The sequence below is a fragment of the Micropterus dolomieu genome, linkage group LG08, assembly GCF_021292245.1.
Source record: "Micropterus dolomieu isolate WLL.071019.BEF.003 ecotype Adirondacks linkage group LG08, ASM2129224v1, whole genome shotgun sequence".
Lineage (NCBI taxonomy): Eukaryota > Metazoa > Chordata > Actinopteri > Centrarchiformes > Centrarchidae > Micropterus > Micropterus dolomieu.
The window spans coordinates 14,870,314-14,891,028 of record NC_060157.1 but is presented as its reverse complement, the minus strand read 5'-3'; the positions used below and the strand labels follow the sequence as shown (position 1 = coordinate 14,891,028).

At 38.9% G+C, this 20,715-nt stretch overlaps 1 protein-coding gene across 1 annotated transcript in view; it reads right to left on the bottom strand.

The window, feature by feature from the left end:
* Positions 1-232: 232 nt before the first annotated feature.
* The window catches only part of opn7b (opsin 7, group member b), an 80,238-nt gene continuing 59,755 nt past the window's right edge, over positions 233-20,715 (bottom strand). Inside the window, exons 5-6 of the mRNA XM_046056823.1 lie at positions 839-1,173; positions 233-757 (exon numbers count right to left, since the gene is read on the bottom strand). Of these exons, the coding sequence (XP_045912779.1) occupies positions 257-757; positions 839-1,173 (836 nt within the window). The 3' untranslated portion in view covers positions 233-256. The remainder of the gene's footprint in view (positions 758-838; positions 1,174-20,715) is intronic.

Sequence of the window (20,715 nt, the reverse complement as noted above, 5' to 3'; positions counted from 1 at the left end):
TTGTATGTTGTTTGGCTCATTTATTCTCCTGTGTTGGCTTCAAATGTTTTTTTGTTGATTTGTTTGGCAGTGTCACATATTTGAGGCATGAGGAATTCTTAGTTTTTTAATTTTGACCTTCAGAGTTCTTTTTTTTAACTTCCATTAATCTTAATCTTTTTTTAAATTATGTTTTCCCTTTTTCCCCAACTTGCAATTAGTATCTTTCAACCTTCATTCTTGCTATCTTTTTTCCTGTGCGGCTGTGTTTGTGTCTCTAGAGGAAGTCACTCTGCAACTCATTGGAGAGCTGACTGACAGCCACCTCACTATGTTGCGATCCTTTAAGTATTCTGGCAGTCTGCTGGGGGCTGTAGTCTGTAATGTTTTCTCTGGTACCAGTGACTCTTTCACGGTGAGGACAGTGTCTGCAGGTCCCGTGGTTCTCTGGTAGTCCATTTGACAATCTTGTGGAGTCGCACTCTTCTTCATGATGGGATTGCCGGCAAGTTCCCTTCTGTGTAGAGTTGTGCTGACACAGACATCCACAGAGTGTCCTTCTGCACTGGGCCACATCCCGACACAGGGACTTGCGGAAGTTGGGCTTGAAGACCAGATAGACAATAGGGTTGTAAAGGGTGGAGGACTTGGCAAAGATAGCTGCCAAAGCAAAAGCCATAGGTGGTACAGCTTCTGGGTTACCAAATCCTGCCCACATGGACACAATGGCATATGGACTCCATGCTGTCAGGAAACCTATGCAAACTGCCACAGAAAGCTGAAAAGAGACAACATAAAATTTTCATGTAAACACATATTTACCTTTATAATATCTCGGCAAGTGAACCTATGCATTTACCTTAACGATAAGTGCATGCGCATTTGTGATCTTGTTCTGTGGTGACATATGCTGCTGAACAGCCTGGCGGGAGCCCCGGACGGTCAGCAGGATGAATATGTAGGACAGAAAAATTACAATGCAGGGCACAATGTAGCAGAAGAAGAAGAGGCAGACGATGTAGCTCATAGCTGCAGAGTTGTGGCTGGGAGCATGCCAGTTGATGCAGCACGCTGTCCCGTAAGGCTCTGCCCCATACTCTCCCCAGCCTGACAGGGGACCTACAGCAAAAACTCCAGCGTAGCACCAGACACCAGCAACCAGCATGCAGGCGTGGCAGTAGGAGAACCTGTTACCTGAGGAAGAGCATAGCAAGGTAGAGACAGAAGAGGGAGAATTGGGGGAGTGATTACTGACAGATGAGGACATTGGCAGCACACAGAAACAGCATAGCAACAATATGCTACTGAAGCATATTAAGTCTGGTTACCTGATGCTGATAACAGGCCATGAGTGAGGAGGAGAAAGAGGAGGACAGAAGGAGGTTGGAAGTGGGATGATATCATCCAGAAAGTGATGAACAACTTTATAGGAAATTTCCCTAGGATGGATAGGTACGTTTTACAGAAATAATTGCTGTAAAAATTAAGACACATTAACTTTGTCCTTTGTTCCAGCCAATGCATATTTTGATGTGGCAACGTGTGCATGGAGATTGGCAACTTAACATGTTTGCTTAGAGGTTACAATATGTGAAGAAAAAACATTTGGGAAGCTACACAACCATTACCCTGTACTCTGCACGGCCTGAGCACAAAGACCTCATATTAGGAAACATAATCACTACTGTTTGTCAGTATTAGTTGTTTATTTCCAGCATACAGGGATCTAAATTGGGGAAATGTGTGTGATTTTTTTTGTTGGAAGTAAACATACATCTTAAACCTTTATTGAAATGGTGGAATCAAACATGATTACAGAATCTTCAGTTCCCATAGCTATTTTCCACATAAACTCACTTAATAATGATCATTTTCTAGCTCGTATTATATTTGCACTAATATTGCAAAATCAGGTCAAGAAAAGAGCAATTTTATTATTATTTTTTATTATTTTTTTTTTTTACAAAACTAGCTATTAGTCTCCTATACTGTGGGTATGGGAGACCAGCAATGTAATATCAGAATCAGAATCAGCATTATTTGCCAGGTATGTGTACACATACAAGGAATTTGACTCTGGATTGTCCATTGCTCACGATGTGCTTACTTATACAATAATTCAATAATAAAATCAAACACAGGCTACAGTATAGAGAACACAAATATGTGTTGAGAGAATGTGCAGAGGGCAAAGGATGCAGGAGTGAATTATTATTACCATTATTATTATTATGTACATGTCGGAGGTGGATGTGGTAAACATACACATACATGCATAAATGTACACATGTACACAGTGCGATGGAGCATAGTGCAAAGGATGCTGGAATAAATAAGTATTATGTGCAGGTGTTGCGTACTGGAGTTGGGTGGATTTGGTAAATGTATTGTATCATGATTGTACTCTCAGGAAATAAATACACAGTGCAATTCTTATAAACATACAGTCACCAGAATTCCAGAAGTAAGTTGCTGCTTCCAATATTTATAAAAAATAACATTTTAATTAAACACTGACTACACTCACCATTCCGCTATAACAGTGATGAGGTGGCACATAAAATCTACAGTCAAAAGACAAATTTTATTTGTAAGAAGTCACTGTTAAAATAATGCAATGTTTGTACAGTCAATCTGTGATAGGTTTGGGTTTTATTTGCATCAGAACCTATTAAATGTTGATGCTTTTCTGTGTATAGCAGCATGATTAGTGGGGAAGACCTTACTTGGTATCACACTCATGTCCCAGAGTGGGAATAAGGAGATCCATGGGACTCACTGAAACAGCCTTCACCTATAACTGTATACTGTAATTGATTTAGACAAGGGCTTCTTCAGTGTGGAATCAGGGAGGAGGAGAACACAGGGAGCTTTATCTGTGATACCACACAGCCTCTTCAGCTGGATGTCAGCCCCATTTATAGTTCAAGCTGAGGGTGGGGTGATAAGCCCTGTGGCACTCCCTGAACTGCGTGGTGGTAGGGAAGGGGGCAGATAGATTTTATCTGATGTGAAGCCTCCTTTCATGGATCGAACTCTCTAGCGTAAAGTGGCACGTAAAGGATTCAACCTGAGGTCTTTTTTCACGGATAACTGAACTCAATTTATAGAAGAATCCCTCAAAGATGTGCTCTTACATTTTAAGTAGGGATGCATCAATTATATTTTTTTTCCTGATGGATATAAGTAAAATCGTGGCAGAGACTCGATCCACTTCAAGATTTTCATAAAATCAAATCCCATTTTTGAATCTATTCACGGTGGGCAATTTTTTGGAGTAGCCATGTACTAAAGGAGTAATTATCTCTCCATTAAGAAGTTTTCATTGTTAGTGGTTGAGTACACCATTCCTCCACTGGGTTAAATGTACTTCACACGCATTAGAGATTCACAGAGAATGATCACGTATGTAATACAGCATCATTTTATCTCATTGAAAACAGCCACTCTTTACTTTTATCTTGCTTTACACTATCTCAGAGCTGAGTTAGGTTAATGCTAATGCAAACGAAACAATCTACTGCTACTGATTCACATTAAAAGGTGTTTAACTGGCAAAACAAGGGGTGGCTTTTATTGTGAACACATGAAGCCACATAAAATGCAATGTATTTGTCACCACCGTTAGTGCTAGACAGGGATTTTCAGCACTTTTCCCTCAGCGGATCATGTCTTATTTTTGCATTAATGTAACAGGAAGGAACAGCCACAGTGAACTGTTAGATAAAGACTTTATGGTAATGAAATCATTCAGGTCCCAGTTGAAATGAAACTGACTTCTTTATTTAAACACCTTGAGTTTGTTTGGGTGCACCGTTAACAGATACAGAAGTTGCTCTTCCGTTGTATTTCTGATGAAAAAGCTTCTCAATGAGTGTTTGTTGCGTGCAGCTTTAAATCACTCTTGCTTTTACCATAGTGACTGTGGAAGTGGAAAATCAACCAGGACTGGAATCTTATAGATTACAACTTCAGAATAATCAGGTAGATATAAGCCCAGATAGCGATACAGCGTATTGGATTGGTGCATCCTTCAATAAATTTTGAGATTGTATAGCTGATTTTTTATCGTGCAGTCTGTGCGGTCAATGTGGCCTTCAGTATTGAGTATTTAGTAATAAATTTGGTTCCTATTGTGCATGGAGGAACCAGTCAGTCCATGGATTGGACCCTTTAGTCCACCATGCTCATTGTATATACCACACAATATATCATACATTGTGAAAGATGTTGGTGATTGAGATCTATTTAAGCTCAATGGTGCCTGATAGGCATCGGTTTTTACATAACCACATAACATCAGGACAAATATCCCACACTGACTATAAAGCAATTCACCAACTCCCCAGCCGTGTCTGAATCATCCACACTCAGCCTGTTGTTTGATGGACGATCCAGCTTTCACAAGTTCATCAGCAGTTATTGGTGGCAGTAGATTAAACCAAATAGGAAGCTGAAGATCTATGTGCTGCTTTTAGATCACCAAGTGAGGGCTAATTTGTCTGTCAGCTGGGGTTCATTAAGAATATCAATGTCCACATGAGGTGCTCCAGCTGTGACAAAAATGTAATAAAAGAAAAGTACAGGACAAATGAAAAATTTGACCTGATGATGTTGCTAGATTAAACGTTAGTCAATAATCTATATTATAATAAATAATGCAATTCTGGAGGATTTAAAGTTACAAGTCTTCAAATCTTGTTTTTGTCATCTCATTTTAGCTAGCTCTAATGCTCAGACTCAACCACATGGACATATCCTTGGAGAAGTGGATAAAAAAAGGATGCAGTTTATTCATTTGGAATAGAAATCTTTGTAGAAATAGTTTGCTGTATCATCATGCATCTCTCAAGAAATGTTTGTAGACCCCATGCTCTAAATAATAATCCATGCAGGATATCTTTTTTCATCAAGTCCTTTAATTCTTTCCCCCTTTCAAAGCAGCGTAGAAGCTATTTCACGTTTCAAAAAATGCGAGCATTTCTATTTCTGATTTCAGGGAGTCACAACATTCAAAAATAGATCCAATCCAATTAAAGCAGAGTTTGTTGTCCTTTGACAACTGATACAGTAACCCATGGTGAAGTTGATGTGATTACCTCTCTATAAAACTCCACATGTGAAAACTGAATCTTGTGCCAGCAGCACATAAATGTTATCATGGTTTTTAGTCTCCATCCCCATAGTAACCCAATCCTCTGACAGTTTTGGTGTTACTCTATAAACAGTTAGAGCTGCTGCTGTTTGGTTTACTTGTTGCTGAGTAGTAAATAAAGGTTAGCAAAGTGCGTGCATGTGAACGTGCATGCGCATGATGCGCGTAACAGTCGTGCGCGTGAATACATTTTTTATTAATAAAAAAATTAATTAATCAAAAAATTATAAAAAAATATATATAAAATTAATCAAAAAAATAAAATTTAATTAAAAAATTTAAAATTCATTAATAAAAAACAAAAATAATAATAATAATAAAAAAAGATTGGGGGTCATAGCAAGGTTGAACAACAAAGACATGGGGGTGTGAAACCTCATCCTCTATTAGAATGTCGGGATTCTTGTTTGAGCATTGAACAGTTAATCTTTATACAAGAGAGCTTGATGAATTTTTCTTTGTGAAAGCACACCGCACATTAGTTTTTCAGCCAAAGACTGGAATTACTTCAGAAACAAAGTCTGTAAAGATATGAGTGCTTCAAAGGAGTCTATACCACACAATGGTGCGGGTCTGTGCCTGGAGAGCTCTACCGTGTAGAAACAGACCTTGAAGTCTACGACCCAGAATCCTACATCTTTTTTAGATCGTGCAAGGACGATTCTATCATTTAAAAGGCAAGGATGGGAACCCCAGAGCAACAAAAAGGCTACCCCATCACGTCTAAAGAGTGGGAGATGTGGTTCAGCACCGGCTTTGTGGTCCTTGGCTGAGGAACAATTTTCTCATTGCTTCGCTTAAACGGGTAGTTAGAGTGGAGGACAGTGTGAGTACAACAGTTAAGGAATCTCTGGACATCTGGAAGGGGGAACAACACTAAAAACAATGGGGAATGTATCTAGTCTACTAAACCATATCAAAAAGAGATACATTGTGTATAAGATGAGAACACTGTTGTGTGAAGCTGTTAACAATGCGATATGTGACACAGATAGGACACCATGGTGTTCTAGATTTGACAAACAGACAGAATGTGTTAGACGAATGACCTCTGGATGGCGTATCATGGTGCGTATCAATGACAGCTGATAAATATGCAGATGTGAAATCTACTCTACTCATTATAGCAAATGTTTTTCCTATGAACGATAATGAGTTTCATATGGGTCATGTGTTTTGTTTTTGTACTTTTAGCATTGATTTGTGTGTTTTAATGCTAACCAGAAAACAACATGTCGATGTTGCTGATGTGATGTATTGCTTAACTGAATCTTTGGTTTGTAAAAACATAGGTGCGTGTACTGATTTTCTGAAAAGCGTATACTTGTAATTGCTGATGGATATGTTGCGTATGTCGTTGGAAATAAAATACTTGAACTCAGAAGTTGAAGTGTCAGTCTTTGCAACAAAGATCATGTAGGAGGTGATGAGGAATATATACTATGCGACAGAAAATGCAGGGGGTTACGGAGGCAAGCAAAAACTTAAAAAGGCCATTTTTGACACTACTGGAGTTCGGTACGCAGATTCAGACCTAGAAAATTGGCTCATGAAGCAAGATGCCTGTACTCTACACAAGACGGCTCCGGTGCATTTTAAGAGGAACAAGGTTTTAGTGAATTCAATAGATTGGCAATTCCACCTAGATTTAGTCGACATGTCCGCTTATTCTACTGAAAATGATGGGGTACACTATTTATTAACGTGTATAAATTTGTTTTCAAAATACACATGGGTGTGTTGTTTAAAAAATAAGAGTGGTAAATGCGTCACAGCCTCCTTTAAAGATATCTTAGCTGAATGTAGAATACCGCATAAAATTGAAACAGACGAGGGAAAAGAGTTCTTAAACAAAGATTTCGATGCGTTAACGAAAATTAATAGTATCGTACACTTTACTACATCAAATGAGACTAAGGCATCTGTAGTAGAGCGTTTTAACAGGACTCTGAAATCTAAAATGTGACGTTATTTAACAGCCAATAATTCTAAATGATACGTAGATATATTGCAGGATTTAGTCACCTCCTACAATCATAGTTATCGTCGTAGTATTAAAATGAAACCTATTGATGTAACAAAAGACAATGAAAACATCGTATTTAACAACTTGTATAAAACATAAGATAAAATAGTAATTCGTTTTAAATATGAGGTGGGCGATATTGTAAGAATTTCAAAACTACGCGGCCTTTTTAAAAAAGCTTACGAGCAAAATTATACTGATGAAAGGAATGCGTGTCAAGGGACCATCCTGTTTACAGGTTAAAGGACTATGACGGTGAAATATTACAGGGGACATTTATGAGCAAGAGATGCAAAAATTTATTATAGATAAAAACAAAACATTTAAAATAGAAAAGATTTTATCTAGAAAGAAAAGACAAGGCCGGGACATGGTGTTAGTCAAATGGGTTGGATGGCCAGATAAATTTAACTTGTTGATTTTGGAGAAACAGGTCATTCAGCTACCTTAGCAGATTACAAACACATGTATAAATGGATACAGAGGATTTTTTTGTCATGCTGCCCAGCAACTCGTCTGCATTATTTTACCCGAGCAATACAATAGCAAACTTTGGAAACCTTTGGATGGGTTTGATAGAAATACAATATCCAAAAACATGGAAATCGTTTTCATCAGAAGACTCAAAATTTGTTGTGTTTGATAAAAAATCCAACAAGAGGGTAGTTCTATCAGCGACACAGGGGTTCTATACAACAATGTCATGAACTATGTTCACATGTCAATGAACTAAACAGTTGTTTATCTGAAAACGACATGGGTGACATTGAGCTTGATTACAACAATGTTACTAACAGAGTAAGCATTTTACCTACAAAAGACATAGAATTAACGTTTCAAAGAAAACTTGTGCAAATATTGGGATTTATCAGCTTTTAAAACTCACGAGGGAATTGCAACATTTAGATCTCAGCCACGAACTAACACAGTGTTGACACAGATGCCGTATTTGGCGCCACATCCTGCCGATGTTAATGTAGGGATGTATAATATATTTGTTTATACCGATATTGTTAATCATCAAACGGTAGGGGATAGTTACGTCCCACCTTTTAAGAATAGTACATATATCGGGTCCAAACAACCATATGATCACAAATACTTATGTCAGACCACACTATCTGAGGCTCTGCAAAACACACATTGATAGTACCGAGATTTCTCTCAAGACAGATCAGAATCAACATATCCCTTTTACGGGAAAGTGATAATAAAGCTACACTTTAGACCCGTAAAATATCAGTATTAGACAAGGAGCAAACATGTACCATCCATATGCTCACAATGCGGACAAGTACTTTGCATATTATACAGCCCGAGCGGGTGGTGATTTACCAGGATATAGTATATATACAGACGATAGTATGAATACGATAGAACTGTCAAAAGTACTTGATAAGGTAGTGAAGCCAGGCCTCTTTCTTGGAGTATTTGCTAGTGACTGGCTTCCTAAATCAGTTGTTAAAAAGAGACCTGCCATGTTGGTGGTAAACACAGATCCCTCCCACCTGGGAGGACAACACTGGGTCGCTATCTATATTGACAAGCAGGGTGTGGGATCATTCTTTGACAGTTTTGGGAACTCTCCGGTATACTCACATTTTCCTGAATCCTTTTCTGTCTTTCTCAACAGTAATGTTTATGATTTTATGGTGTGCAAATTTGTGAAAAAAATAACACCCTCGGTTGTATGCGGTCAAAAATAATTATGCAGAATGTAACCAGTGTGTCCAAGTATCAGATTCTTTTAAATGTGTATAATAATATTAGAAGTTGTGTGCCATTCATCATCAAAATGATTTATAGATTGAAACGTGTAGGACAATGTTTTTTGTTATTATGGTGATACAAATAAAAACACTTTGAAATGATAAAGTTATGTCTCTATGTATTTATTTAAAACTGATAACGATATACAATTGAAAAGTTATCCAATCACTCAATCGCATTTTAGGAGATACAAATGGATTTGTTTCATTGTTTACTAATCGATGCCCTCTGGTAACAAGAGGTGTAGATGGTGGACCAGTAATAAGAGGAGGGGATTCTCCAAAAGTCTTTCTCTTAATCTCATAAATATTTCTTTTGACCTGTTGATTTGGTACAACTGATAAAGGTACATTCAATATAGCCAACGATTGCAGATACTCATCCCAACCTGTAGGTCTCTGGCTGTCAGACACGTTGTGAGAAGCAGTCACTCCTCTTATCAAATCATACACATGAGACCCTTTAATAACATTACCGTTAAACACAAACTACCGATGTTCAGTCCATGCACATATGTTTTTTGAGGAGGACATTTTATCCAAAATATGCTGAGCTTTATTCCATGTTTTTTAAAACTTCTTCAAAAACAAAATCTCTTCCTTCTTGATTCTTCTGCTCTGAAGAGTGAAAATCCTCAGCAACCAGCATTGACAAAGTTAGTGTGTTCTGGTCTTTTTCTCCTTGTTTTTTGCTTTTTCATGAAGATCTTCAGTCTTTTGATCCAAAATGTCTTTTATAGTACGATCCAGGTAATTTTCAACAGTTTCTCGAATAGACTCCTGTGCCGGGGGTCTTCTTAAAAGATCAAGCTGTTGTTTAGGTACCAGAAACATTTTTTGTGCATACTCCATAGTCATCTAAGCTTGTCTTGAACCAATAAGACTCGTTATAAAAGGCACAGCGATACTCAGGAGGGGGAGAAGAAAACCGCCAGACTGTTTAAGCAACGTCTTCTTTTCCTTTGAAGCGCAAACCTTTTTATTGGCGAGCAGTCTAATCCCCGCCTTTTTCTTTTTTAATTTTTGATACTGTGTTTTATTTAAAGGAATTTTACCTTTTAAAACATTGTAAGATATTTCGCATAACTCTACCAAAAGGTCTGGTGATGCAGATTTAATAATATTCACTCTCTGAGACGGAGATGCTCCGTGCATAGTTTGCAGTAAAGACAGGTTTCTTTTAATGCGATCAGACATGTTTATTTACTTTCTCTTAGGCACATACACAACAGGCAGGTCTGAAAGCAAGTCAAATCATCAGGTGTCTTAGCTTTAAAATCAATCATCAAGTAACCATAAGGAACACTCATGGCATCCTCGAAACAATCCATAAAAAAATTACTCTTCCCAGGAAACATTTGTCTAGCCATTAGCATGACTTTATCTCTGGGATTTTTAAACAAAACAAGATAATTGGTATTCAAATTAATAGTATGGCTAACTTTTGAACTAGGTATAAAAAACTTAAATTTCTATGATGCACATATTTTGTAAACACATTTTGGACCTCAATGTTATTGCTAGCATCACTCATTAAATCATCAATAATCAACAAATTGTTTTTATCTAAAGGCAACAATGTATCATCACATAAAGAAGATGGCAATCCTTCAACGAAATTCACATTTCTAATTTTCAATAACTGGTCATACAATGGTTGCCGACACGAAAAATCTGTTTTGAAATGAACTTATCGTCATTTTCAATCAACATTTTCACAAAATATGTTTTACCGCTGTTTGAAGGACCCGACACAATTAGACTAAAAGGATGTTGTAGTCTAAAATCAAAACCATCAGTCTCTGTAACAGCCATGGTATGGTAAAGTTTTCAGATCAGGAAAAACTTTTATTTCTCAGATACTTAAAATGGTCTCCTATTGTTAGGATAGTAGATAGACAGCTTAAATCACATAATGTCCGACGCTCTTTGATGCAGTATAAAACCGGAAAATGGTATGGATGTGATGGCTGTTTGTTATGGAAAATAACACTATTTCAATGTCGTTTACAAAAAGTCACAATTATTTCTTTGAACTCATCGCCATCGTTGTGAGTGGACTGTTTTGCTCAACCTAAATACATGCTTAAACAGTTGTAATGCATTTGGTTTACTCTCTTTTCAAACAGGGGAATCCGTATTAGTACCAGGATCATCCCGTCTTGCGGGTGTGTGTGTGGGTGTCCCCCTTCGGTAAGTGACGTTACTACTCAGGAGGAATGCCCCATTCCTGCAAATCGGTTATAAAGGGAGGAGAGCCACGGAGCCTCTTTCCCTATGTTGCAGGAGCACATGCATTTGAAATATTTGTTACTGAGAGTTTTAAAACGAGAAATAAACACTCGCGCACGCATTTGTAAACATCATGTGAGAGACATCTGTTTTGTGTTCTCACGCATACAGTTTGCTCCTCGTAACATATAGTTTTTCTACATTCAAGTTTCGCTCTTTCAGTGCAAGCCGACAGGCGCTTGCTTCAGCAGGTTGATGGGCGCATTACTGTCTCTAAAGATAAAACATCAGCGCTACACTTACACATTTTTTATCCCGCAATAACAGTCAGGCTAACATTATTGTCTGTGCAGAGATAGATGGAGGTGAATACACACACGCATTTCGCACAGTCATGTCAAAACGACTAGCTGTGAACCCATCCTATTCTCATAACCACACCCGCTGTGACACACAGACAATACCATCCACAGTTTTAGCCTACACTAAAGGCATTCGCATAACAGTTCCTAACGAGGCACAATAACTAGTTGAATCGTTTTTGTTACCGAGAGTTTAAAAGCGAGAATGAATAATAATCACTCGCGCCACGCATAATCCCACGAGTTTAAATCAAGAATGAAAAATAATTACACATGCAGGTGGAACATTTGCTGCTTACCTCTGAGTAGTGTAGCTTAAAGCCTAAAGTCTTTCTAAATAACCAGACATTTGTATGATTGATTCTCCCTGAAGTTCGCTATAAAAAATTAAAACATACAAACAAAAAACCCATAAACATAATTTAAGATAATATGTGGCACACAAAAAGAACCATGACTGAGGATAATAATATAAGCAGAGATTCTGTCTCTGCAAAAGAACACCTCATTTAATTACTTGTAAGCAGTACAATTTATTCTCAAGTTGAACTGGAGGACAAATTACATTTAAATTGAAGCCATTTTCAATGCAACAGTCGAGCAAATACTATGGCATAGTCTCATACTATACTGTTATCACATGATCGCTTCCTACCTCCTACTGCCATACAGGTGGAGTTTAAAACAAGAACGAAAAATAACACTAGTCTATTTCATTGTTGTTTACAACAAGTCACGGGCTATTTCTTTTAACCCATTGCCATCGTTGTTAAGTGCATGGACTGATTGTGTAACCTAAATACCAACTACATGTTTAAACACAGGAGGAAATGCATTTGGTTTACTCTCTTTTCAAACAGGGGAATCCAGGGGTCACCCCATATTGTGTATGTATGTCCCCCTTCAATCAGTGACGGCACTACTCAGGAGGAATGCGAACGAAAATTAACCACACATGCATTTGAAACTATTGTTACTGAGAGTTTAAATCAAGAACGAAAGATAACCATGCATGCATTTGAAACTTTTGTTACTCATTTTGTTACTGAGAAAGTTTATTTGTCCACTATAAGACAGTTTAGCCACAGTTAAGAGAAAGCATACATAAATCCACACCGAATCTCAGTAGACCCTCCCTCCTCTACATCTCGTAACTAGAAGTTACTGCATGTAAGAGACAGAGACTCTCAGCTCAGACTAGTTGGTGCCTGCTAGCCCAGAAAACAGCACTAGTCACGTCAAACTCTCTGAAACTTTGAGCAACTAATAATGCTTACAGTGTTTCGTTGAAGTAGACATGTGATTGCACAGCTGTGGCCTCAAGGTGAGCGATGTCAAAAGATAAACCCCAGAAAACACTTCAGCTCTCACACAGGGCAGCTTTGCGCGCTCCCGTGCAAAGCTGCCCTTTATTTACTACTTTGCTGTTTTTCTTCTTGCTTGTCTTTGTGTGTGTGTTCAAGGTTTTAACAAATATGATTCAGCTTTTCTATAAAACTCCAAATATTAATTTATCCTAATTTTCTAAATTCATTTTAAATGGTATTTCTCTTTGTAACCGTCTAGTAATTGGGTTTAAGGTTCAAGGTACATTTATTTGTCATTCATGGGGCTGCAGAACAATAATATTTATTTAACATAAATAATAAATGTTATTTAGCAATTAATAACATTTAGCTTTTTCAGGCACAAACAGACAAGTTAACAAGTGTTAATTGTCTTGGGAAATAGTTACTTGTCTGGAACTAACTATTTAACCAATTAACGGATGTAAATTATCTCAATAACAAGCAATTTTATAACTCATTTATTCATCACAAAAAAATGTATAAATTTACTCCATACTGCTGTTTTCTGTTAACTGTTACTTTCAGTCATTCCTTTTACTGCTAAAGTTGCCCATACACTAAACAAATGATCCCAAAAGCACAATTCATTTTAATTATTGTGCAAACTACAATAACAACTTTTTGACATTACATCTTCATCAGGTAATATTTAACATGTGACCCAGAAGATTGATGTTGAAACGCTGTTGTTGTACTTGTAAGAAATTGTCTTTTATGTATTTTCATGCACTTTTTTCTCTTGAGATTGTCTTGCCTTATAAGCAGCTGATATCATGTTGTGATGTGCATGCACGCACTACCTTGAAGCACTGTTTTTGTTTTGCCGTCTGTATCCCACTCCACTTTTTTTCTTGGCCATGTAAAGGAACCCCTCCTTATATCTCCAGAATACCCAGAAAACAATGCTGGATGATGGGGGACACACAGCGACAGTCAAACGAGCAAGAACTCCAACCTTTCCAGTATTCAGCAGAAAACATGCTCCAGTTAACAGATTTCTAACATTTTGCCGGTTTAGAGGGTAAAATGTAAAACATTACATTACACATAAACACACACAGCAGCTTTCAAAAAAAGTTGTTCTGAAATTGCTGCTGCAGGTGCAGAAATTATTGTCTGACTCTTTGCATCACTGATGTCTGTCCTTGTTGATTGTGTATTTGTGAGAATGTATGTGTGTGTGGTTGACATTTTCCAAGTTCCTCTCAGGGAAGTCTGATAAAGGTGTAATTATTTATGCTCATTAGAATTTCAAATGTATTGCATTTATGAGGCTTGTAGTCTCTTGGGTTTTACACTCTGCATTATAGACTGTGTTTCTGTGGATAACAGACAAGAGGAGCTTTTCTAAAAAAACAGCCTTGACTCCTTCCTATTCGCAGCAATCGGAAGCTGCAAGCTGGTGCATTAATTGTTCAAAGCCCTGTGAAGTGAAATGAAGCCTGAATTAGTTCTATTGTCCATGTAATCAATGTTCATCGTCCATCAAATCCATACAATGTCCAGCTGCCAACATCACATTTCTTAGTTGTGCTGATTTCTTCCTCAACCAAATCTGCCTTCTTCTGTTGTTTTTCCCTATTATAGTAATTATACTTTGTTCATGCATATTTTACATTATTTATCAGACTTAATAAATCTCATTGATACAGAATATATCAGATTGGCTTCGTTCTATGTACCCCTGCAGTATGGAGTGTGTGTGAAGCATATAAATGGGAACATCCCTAGATTCTGCACTCCAGGATGCTCTACTGCGATGTACAACTGTGCATCCATTTATCACAGATGTGAAGAGAGTTAATGATAAAGTTTCAGAGTGAAGTCATTAAATTATGTACAGAGACTGTCAACTGATGCCAATTTGTATGTATTGCATATTTTGATGTTTCTAAATTCATTATGAGTTATGAATTATGGCTAAGTGGTGCTGTGACAAATTCTTCACAGAAAGACAAAAAATGTAATACTGGATTAATAAGCAAATTAGGAGTGACTGATGAGAAAAAAACTGAAACTGAACGTCCTGCTAAAATGAATAAAGAATTGGAATTTCTTCTTGAAATTAAAGGTTTAATAATGTATTCGAACAGTGTATTTAAAATAAGATATGGACACTAACTCATCTGTCTATGCTGCTAAAAGAGATTTAGATCCAGGTAATCACATAAATAAATCTTCAGTGGGAAAAAAGATTCATTATGCTCATTAGCAATTAGTTCACATGCAGAAGCATAGAAGGACTGGAGAGTTAATGTGAAATGAAACTGTCTGACAGAAGTTTCTCAGTCCAACTTCCACTACAGTTGAAATGTGACCATAAGCAACAGTAGTAGTACATTTTACAGAATAATGTAACAAACTCTCCTTACTTTCCCTTCTGTCAGAGTATTTCATCTAAAGCGGTCTTTTAAAGCTGTAGTGATGGTATTTCACCGCCACTGCATAGTGCATAAACCACTCTGATCTTACGATGAATATGTCGTAGATCCTTGTGCTGTTTGTTAAAAAACATCTTGGTTTTAATGTGCAAAAGTACCATTAGTTGGAAAATTTGTAGGAGTAAGACTTGCAGATAGAAAGAGAAGAGACAGAGATGGCTAGATCCCAGTTTGAAAGATTACATAAATAATAAAAAAAAGCCATCCTAATAATTAGCTGGCCCTTTTAATACCCTTGATTAACATCAGAATTTATTTGCATGATAACATCAACTTGTTCAAATCTTCACTGGATGTGAGTGCTAATTACCATGAAGTCTTCAAAAACTTAAACACATAAATGCATGAGTGTTTGTAAATAACATTACTAGATGACATAAACACTCCATGAAAAAGTCACCTTCCTATACACAGTATTGTGCAGCCTATCGTGTCCCTGTTGGTTAGTCTCAACTTTTGACCTCTGTTCTTTGCTGGTGCTGTTTGTCTGTGTTTGACATAAGTTGTTATGATTTTTGAGACTGCTTTGTGCAGTTTTTTTGAACTAGCGCATTTGCATTTTGGACACATTTGATTTGACCTCTTTAGAGCTGTGTTACATGCCTCGTGTTGCTTTGACAATATCAAAGCACCGTGTACCAGACCTCTTTATTGCTGCTAATTTGCACATGCGACTAATTAAGATTTCACCTCCAATAACAATGCTTGGCGCTTATTTGTGACAAAAGATGATTTCATTATCATATAATTTTTTATTTATCAAAGCTACCTTACTTGCAGATCTTTGGAATGTGGGTGAAATGCGGAGCAAAAACCACACAAAGAGGAGGACATGGTAACCCAACACAGATTTTTAAATACATGTCCTTCCTGTCGCCTTGCTGCATGCAAGAGTGAAGACTTAAAGGTTCAGTGTGTATGTTTTATGGCATCTAGTGGTGAGGGTTGCAAATTGAAACCAGCATTTTAGGGTGCATTCAAGTGCTCCTCGGATGGTCCCATTTCCCAAGTTGTGAAGTTGTTCTTCCGAATTCAGTGTGCTTTCATGTGCTCTTAAGTCGGAATGTGGAATCAACATGGATGCTGCTACAAAGATGTATTAGATTAGCATTATCAGAGCATTTAAACAACACAGAGACATCTACTTCACTCTACATGAATAGCAAACTAACCTTTATAACCATACTATACATTGCATGTTTGCAAAATATGTACAGTATCTCACAAAAGTGAGTACACTCCTCACATTTTTGTAAATATTTGATTATATCTTTTCATGTGACAAGAAAAAATGACACTTTGCTACAATGTGTACAGCTTAGTGTACAGCTTGTATAACAGTGTAAATTTGCTGTCCCCTCAAAATAACACATCACACAGCCATTAATGTCTAAACCGCTGGCAACTAAAGTGAGTACACTCCTAAGTGAAAATGTCCAAATTGGGTCCAAAGTGTCAATATTTTGTGTGGCCACCATTATTTTCCAGCACTGCCTTAACCCTCTTCGGAATGGAGTTCACCAGAGCTTCACATGTTGCCACTGGAGCCCTCTTCCACTCCTCCATGACGACATCACGGAGCAGGTGGAATTTAGAGACCTTGCGCTCCTCCACCTTCCGTTTGAGGATGTCCCACAGATGCTCAATAGGGTTTAGGTCTGGAGACATGCTTGGCCAGTCCATCACCTTTACCCTCAGCTTCTTTAGCAAGGCAGTGGTTGTCTTGGAGGTGTGTTTGCGGCCGTTATCATGTTGGAATACTGCCCTGCGGCTCAGTCTCCGAAGGAAGGGGATCATGCTCTTCTACAGTGTGTCACGGTACATGTTGGCATTAATGGTTCCCTCAATGAACTGTAGCTCCCCAGTGCCAGCAGACAATGACACTCCCTCTTTGTAATCCTCACCTGGTTGCCGCTACATACGCTTGACACCATCAGAACCAAATAAGTCTCAGACCACAGGACATGGTTCCAGTAATCATTTGCAGTGTGCGGTGTATGGTGTGAGCACTGCCAGGCTGACCCCCTACCCCTTCAACCTGTGCGGCTATGCTGGCAACACTCATACGTCTATTTCGCAAAGACAACCTCTGAATATGACGCTGAGCACGTGCATTCAACTTCTTTGGTCGACCATGGCAAGGCCTGTACTGACTTCCCCACGAAGGCCCAGCAGAAGATGTACTTCCTGCGGCAGCTGAAGAAGTTCAGCCTGCCAAAGACAATGATGGTGCACTTATACACCGCCATCATCGAGTCCATCCTCACCTCCTCCATCACCATCTGGTATGCTGCTGCCACAGCCAGGGACTGGCTGCAGCGTATCATTCGGTCTGCAGAGAAGGTGATTGGTCGTCACATTCCATCTCTTCAGGACCTGTACACCTCCAGGACTGACCCCTTCTGACTCCTTCCATCCCGGACACAAACTGTTTCAGACACTCCCCTCTGGCAGGAGGCTGCGGTCCATCAGGACCAAAACCTCTCGCCACAAGAACACTTTGTTTGCGATTGCAGTGGGCTTCCTCAACAAGGCTCGGGTCCCCACTGTCACTGACTCTCATGCCCCCTTCCCCAAAAACACACACACACACACACACACACACGAAAAATATGCGGTGGAACCTGTCTTGTTGGACTGCTGAATGGTCTTGGCCACCATGCTGCAACTCAGTTTCAGGGTCTTGGTAATCTTCTTATAGTCTAGGGCATCTTTATGTAGAGCAAAAGTTCTTTGCCATGAGGTGCCATGTTGAACTTCGAGTGACCAGCATGAGGGAGTGTGAGAGTGATAACACCAAATTTAACACACCTGCTCCCCATTCATAACTGAGATCTTGTAACACTAATGAGTCACATGACTAGGGGGAGGGAAAATGGCTAATTGGGCTCAATTTGGACATTTTTACTTAGGGGTGTACTCACTTTTGTTACCAGCGATTTAGACATTAATGGCTGTGTGATGTGTTATTTTGAGGGGACAGCAAATTTAAACTGACAAACTGTACACTCTGTACAGACTGTACTTGTACATTGTAGCAAAGTCTCATTTCTTCAGTGTTTTCACATGAAAAGATATAATCAAATATTCAAAGAAATGTGTGGGGTGTATTCACTTTTGTGAGATACTGTACATGCAATATGTGATTTTGCACAAATCAAAGTTCTGTATACTTCTTTATGTCACATGTACACTTTATTCTTTTTTCTGAAGTTTTAAAGAGGAAAAACAGATTCTGATCATTCCAACATCACGACTTTGTAGAGCCGTTTTACCGTTTGGGCTACTGTAAAAACATGGCAGCACAACATGGCGATATCCATGAAAGGGGACCCACGGTGTATGTAGATGGAAATGGCTCATTCTAAGGTAATATAAACATAACGGTTCATTATGTAAGGTCTTTATACACCACTGAAAACATAGTTATGTTTGTTATATTGCACTTCCTCCTCCTAAATATTACACACTGAACCTTTAAAGCAAAACAGTGTAAATGCATCTGTCTCTCAAAGATTTTTTTACTCCTCCAATGTGTAACTACATCAATAAGCAGTCTGTGGGAATAGCCTCTACAGGGTCAGTCCAATGTGATAATGGCAACTGAAGTTGGACTGAAATTCTGTCATGGTCACTCCATCTGCTGTCCAGCTGTCTAGCTTTTTTTGTGGTTTTTCTGCTTAAATGTCCCATGATATTTGCTGTGACATTACTGCGAGAATGGAAACATTTGAAATGACTGACTGCAGCCTCTCTAATCATTAAAGTAATCTCACACGCATACATCAATACAACACACAATAAAGATACCATCTGGAAAGCTGAGGTGAGAAATGTCCATGCAGGTGGGGGTCTCTAAAGCTTAGAAAATAATTGGTTAGGTGGGTGGCGGGTGGATGATTTATGCATACATGCGGATTCAGATAATGTTGGAGCCAATCCAACACAAGAGGTGAGGCCTTACCCTCCCCTGTTTTCCTTACCGCCTGTCTGCTTGTTGAAACTCTATACTTTGAAGAAATTTCAACATACCCAGGATGTATTTTTCGGCTATCTGGCTTCACTAACAACGGTTGGCGTCTGTAGCTACCTGTCAGAAGCTCCGTCTTAAACCTGACTCTTATCCAGTTTTAATCCACACTTTTACGTTACATTTTTTATATCCTTTTATTTAACTTAAGTTTTTAACTTAAGTTTTATGTGGGTTAAGGATTTTAGTCATCCGACATGGATTTTAAGATAGATGACTGTAAAGACGGCATCAACGCTACTGACCACAACAAAGCTCCGGCGACTAAAGTTATGCTAGCCGAGATAACTCTGCCCCATGAGGACTGCATACTCCTTAAGAAAGCGAAAAAAAAAGATTGCTGACCTTATGGAAGACATCTGAAGACTTTCAGAGGAACTCAAAGAGAAAGATTCCCTGCTGACTGGCTTTATGGATGTGGCTTCAGTACAAGCCAAACAGATTGTTTCCCTTAGCGCAACCGCTAACATCCAGGACACCGTGCTATGGGACCCCTCTGCCCTTTCAAGGCTTTCCTCCTGCTCGACTCCGAAGCATCAGTCAACCTGGGCTGAAGTGGTGGTCCGTGGCTGCAAGAGAGGCTCGGACGGGGCTGCCTCTCCTCCGCACATTGGCCTCTCCAACTGTTATGCAGCCCTGTCCAATGACACTCCAGTCCATCCAGTGGATACACCTGTGGCTTCGAGTCTCCTTGATACGGATCTCTTTCGGCGGATAGTGCCTGCCAACACTGTTGCATCTCCTCCACCGGCTACATCTCCCGCGCTGGGCCGCCGGTCTGCTGCTGGGCCTGATCGGCGGCCGTCATCCCGGTCAAAAACCTCAGCTTCCCGACGTCTCAACCCTGCTCACACACTCCATCCTCAGTCCGCACGCAGTGTTGAAGCAGATTCTGCTCAGTCCTGCTCTGGAACCCCACAACCAGCATCTCCTCATCCCCTTTTCTCCCCAACCACACTAATAATTGGTGACTCCATAACCAGAAACATCCGTTTCTTTAACGCTACCACTCACTGCGTCCCCTGACACAGCTCTTCAGCAGTCTGAGCTGCAAAATCAAATTTTAACCGTCTTTTTAACTTTTTAAAGCAGTGTGGAAAGTCTTTAAAGTTTTTATCAGAACTTCCTGAATTTTTATCTACTCTGGTTTTAAATTATGACAGAATTGTTCTTTGTGGCGATTTTAATATTCATGTTGATGACCCCACCAATGTTAATGCAACTGACTTTTTAAATATGGCCACTTCTTTTAACTTCAAACAACATGTCAAAGTGCAAACACATAACCATGGTCATACACTGGACTTGGTTTTTACCCTGGGTGTCAGCATTTCCTCTGTGGAATTAGTGGACATGACCATATCTGACCACA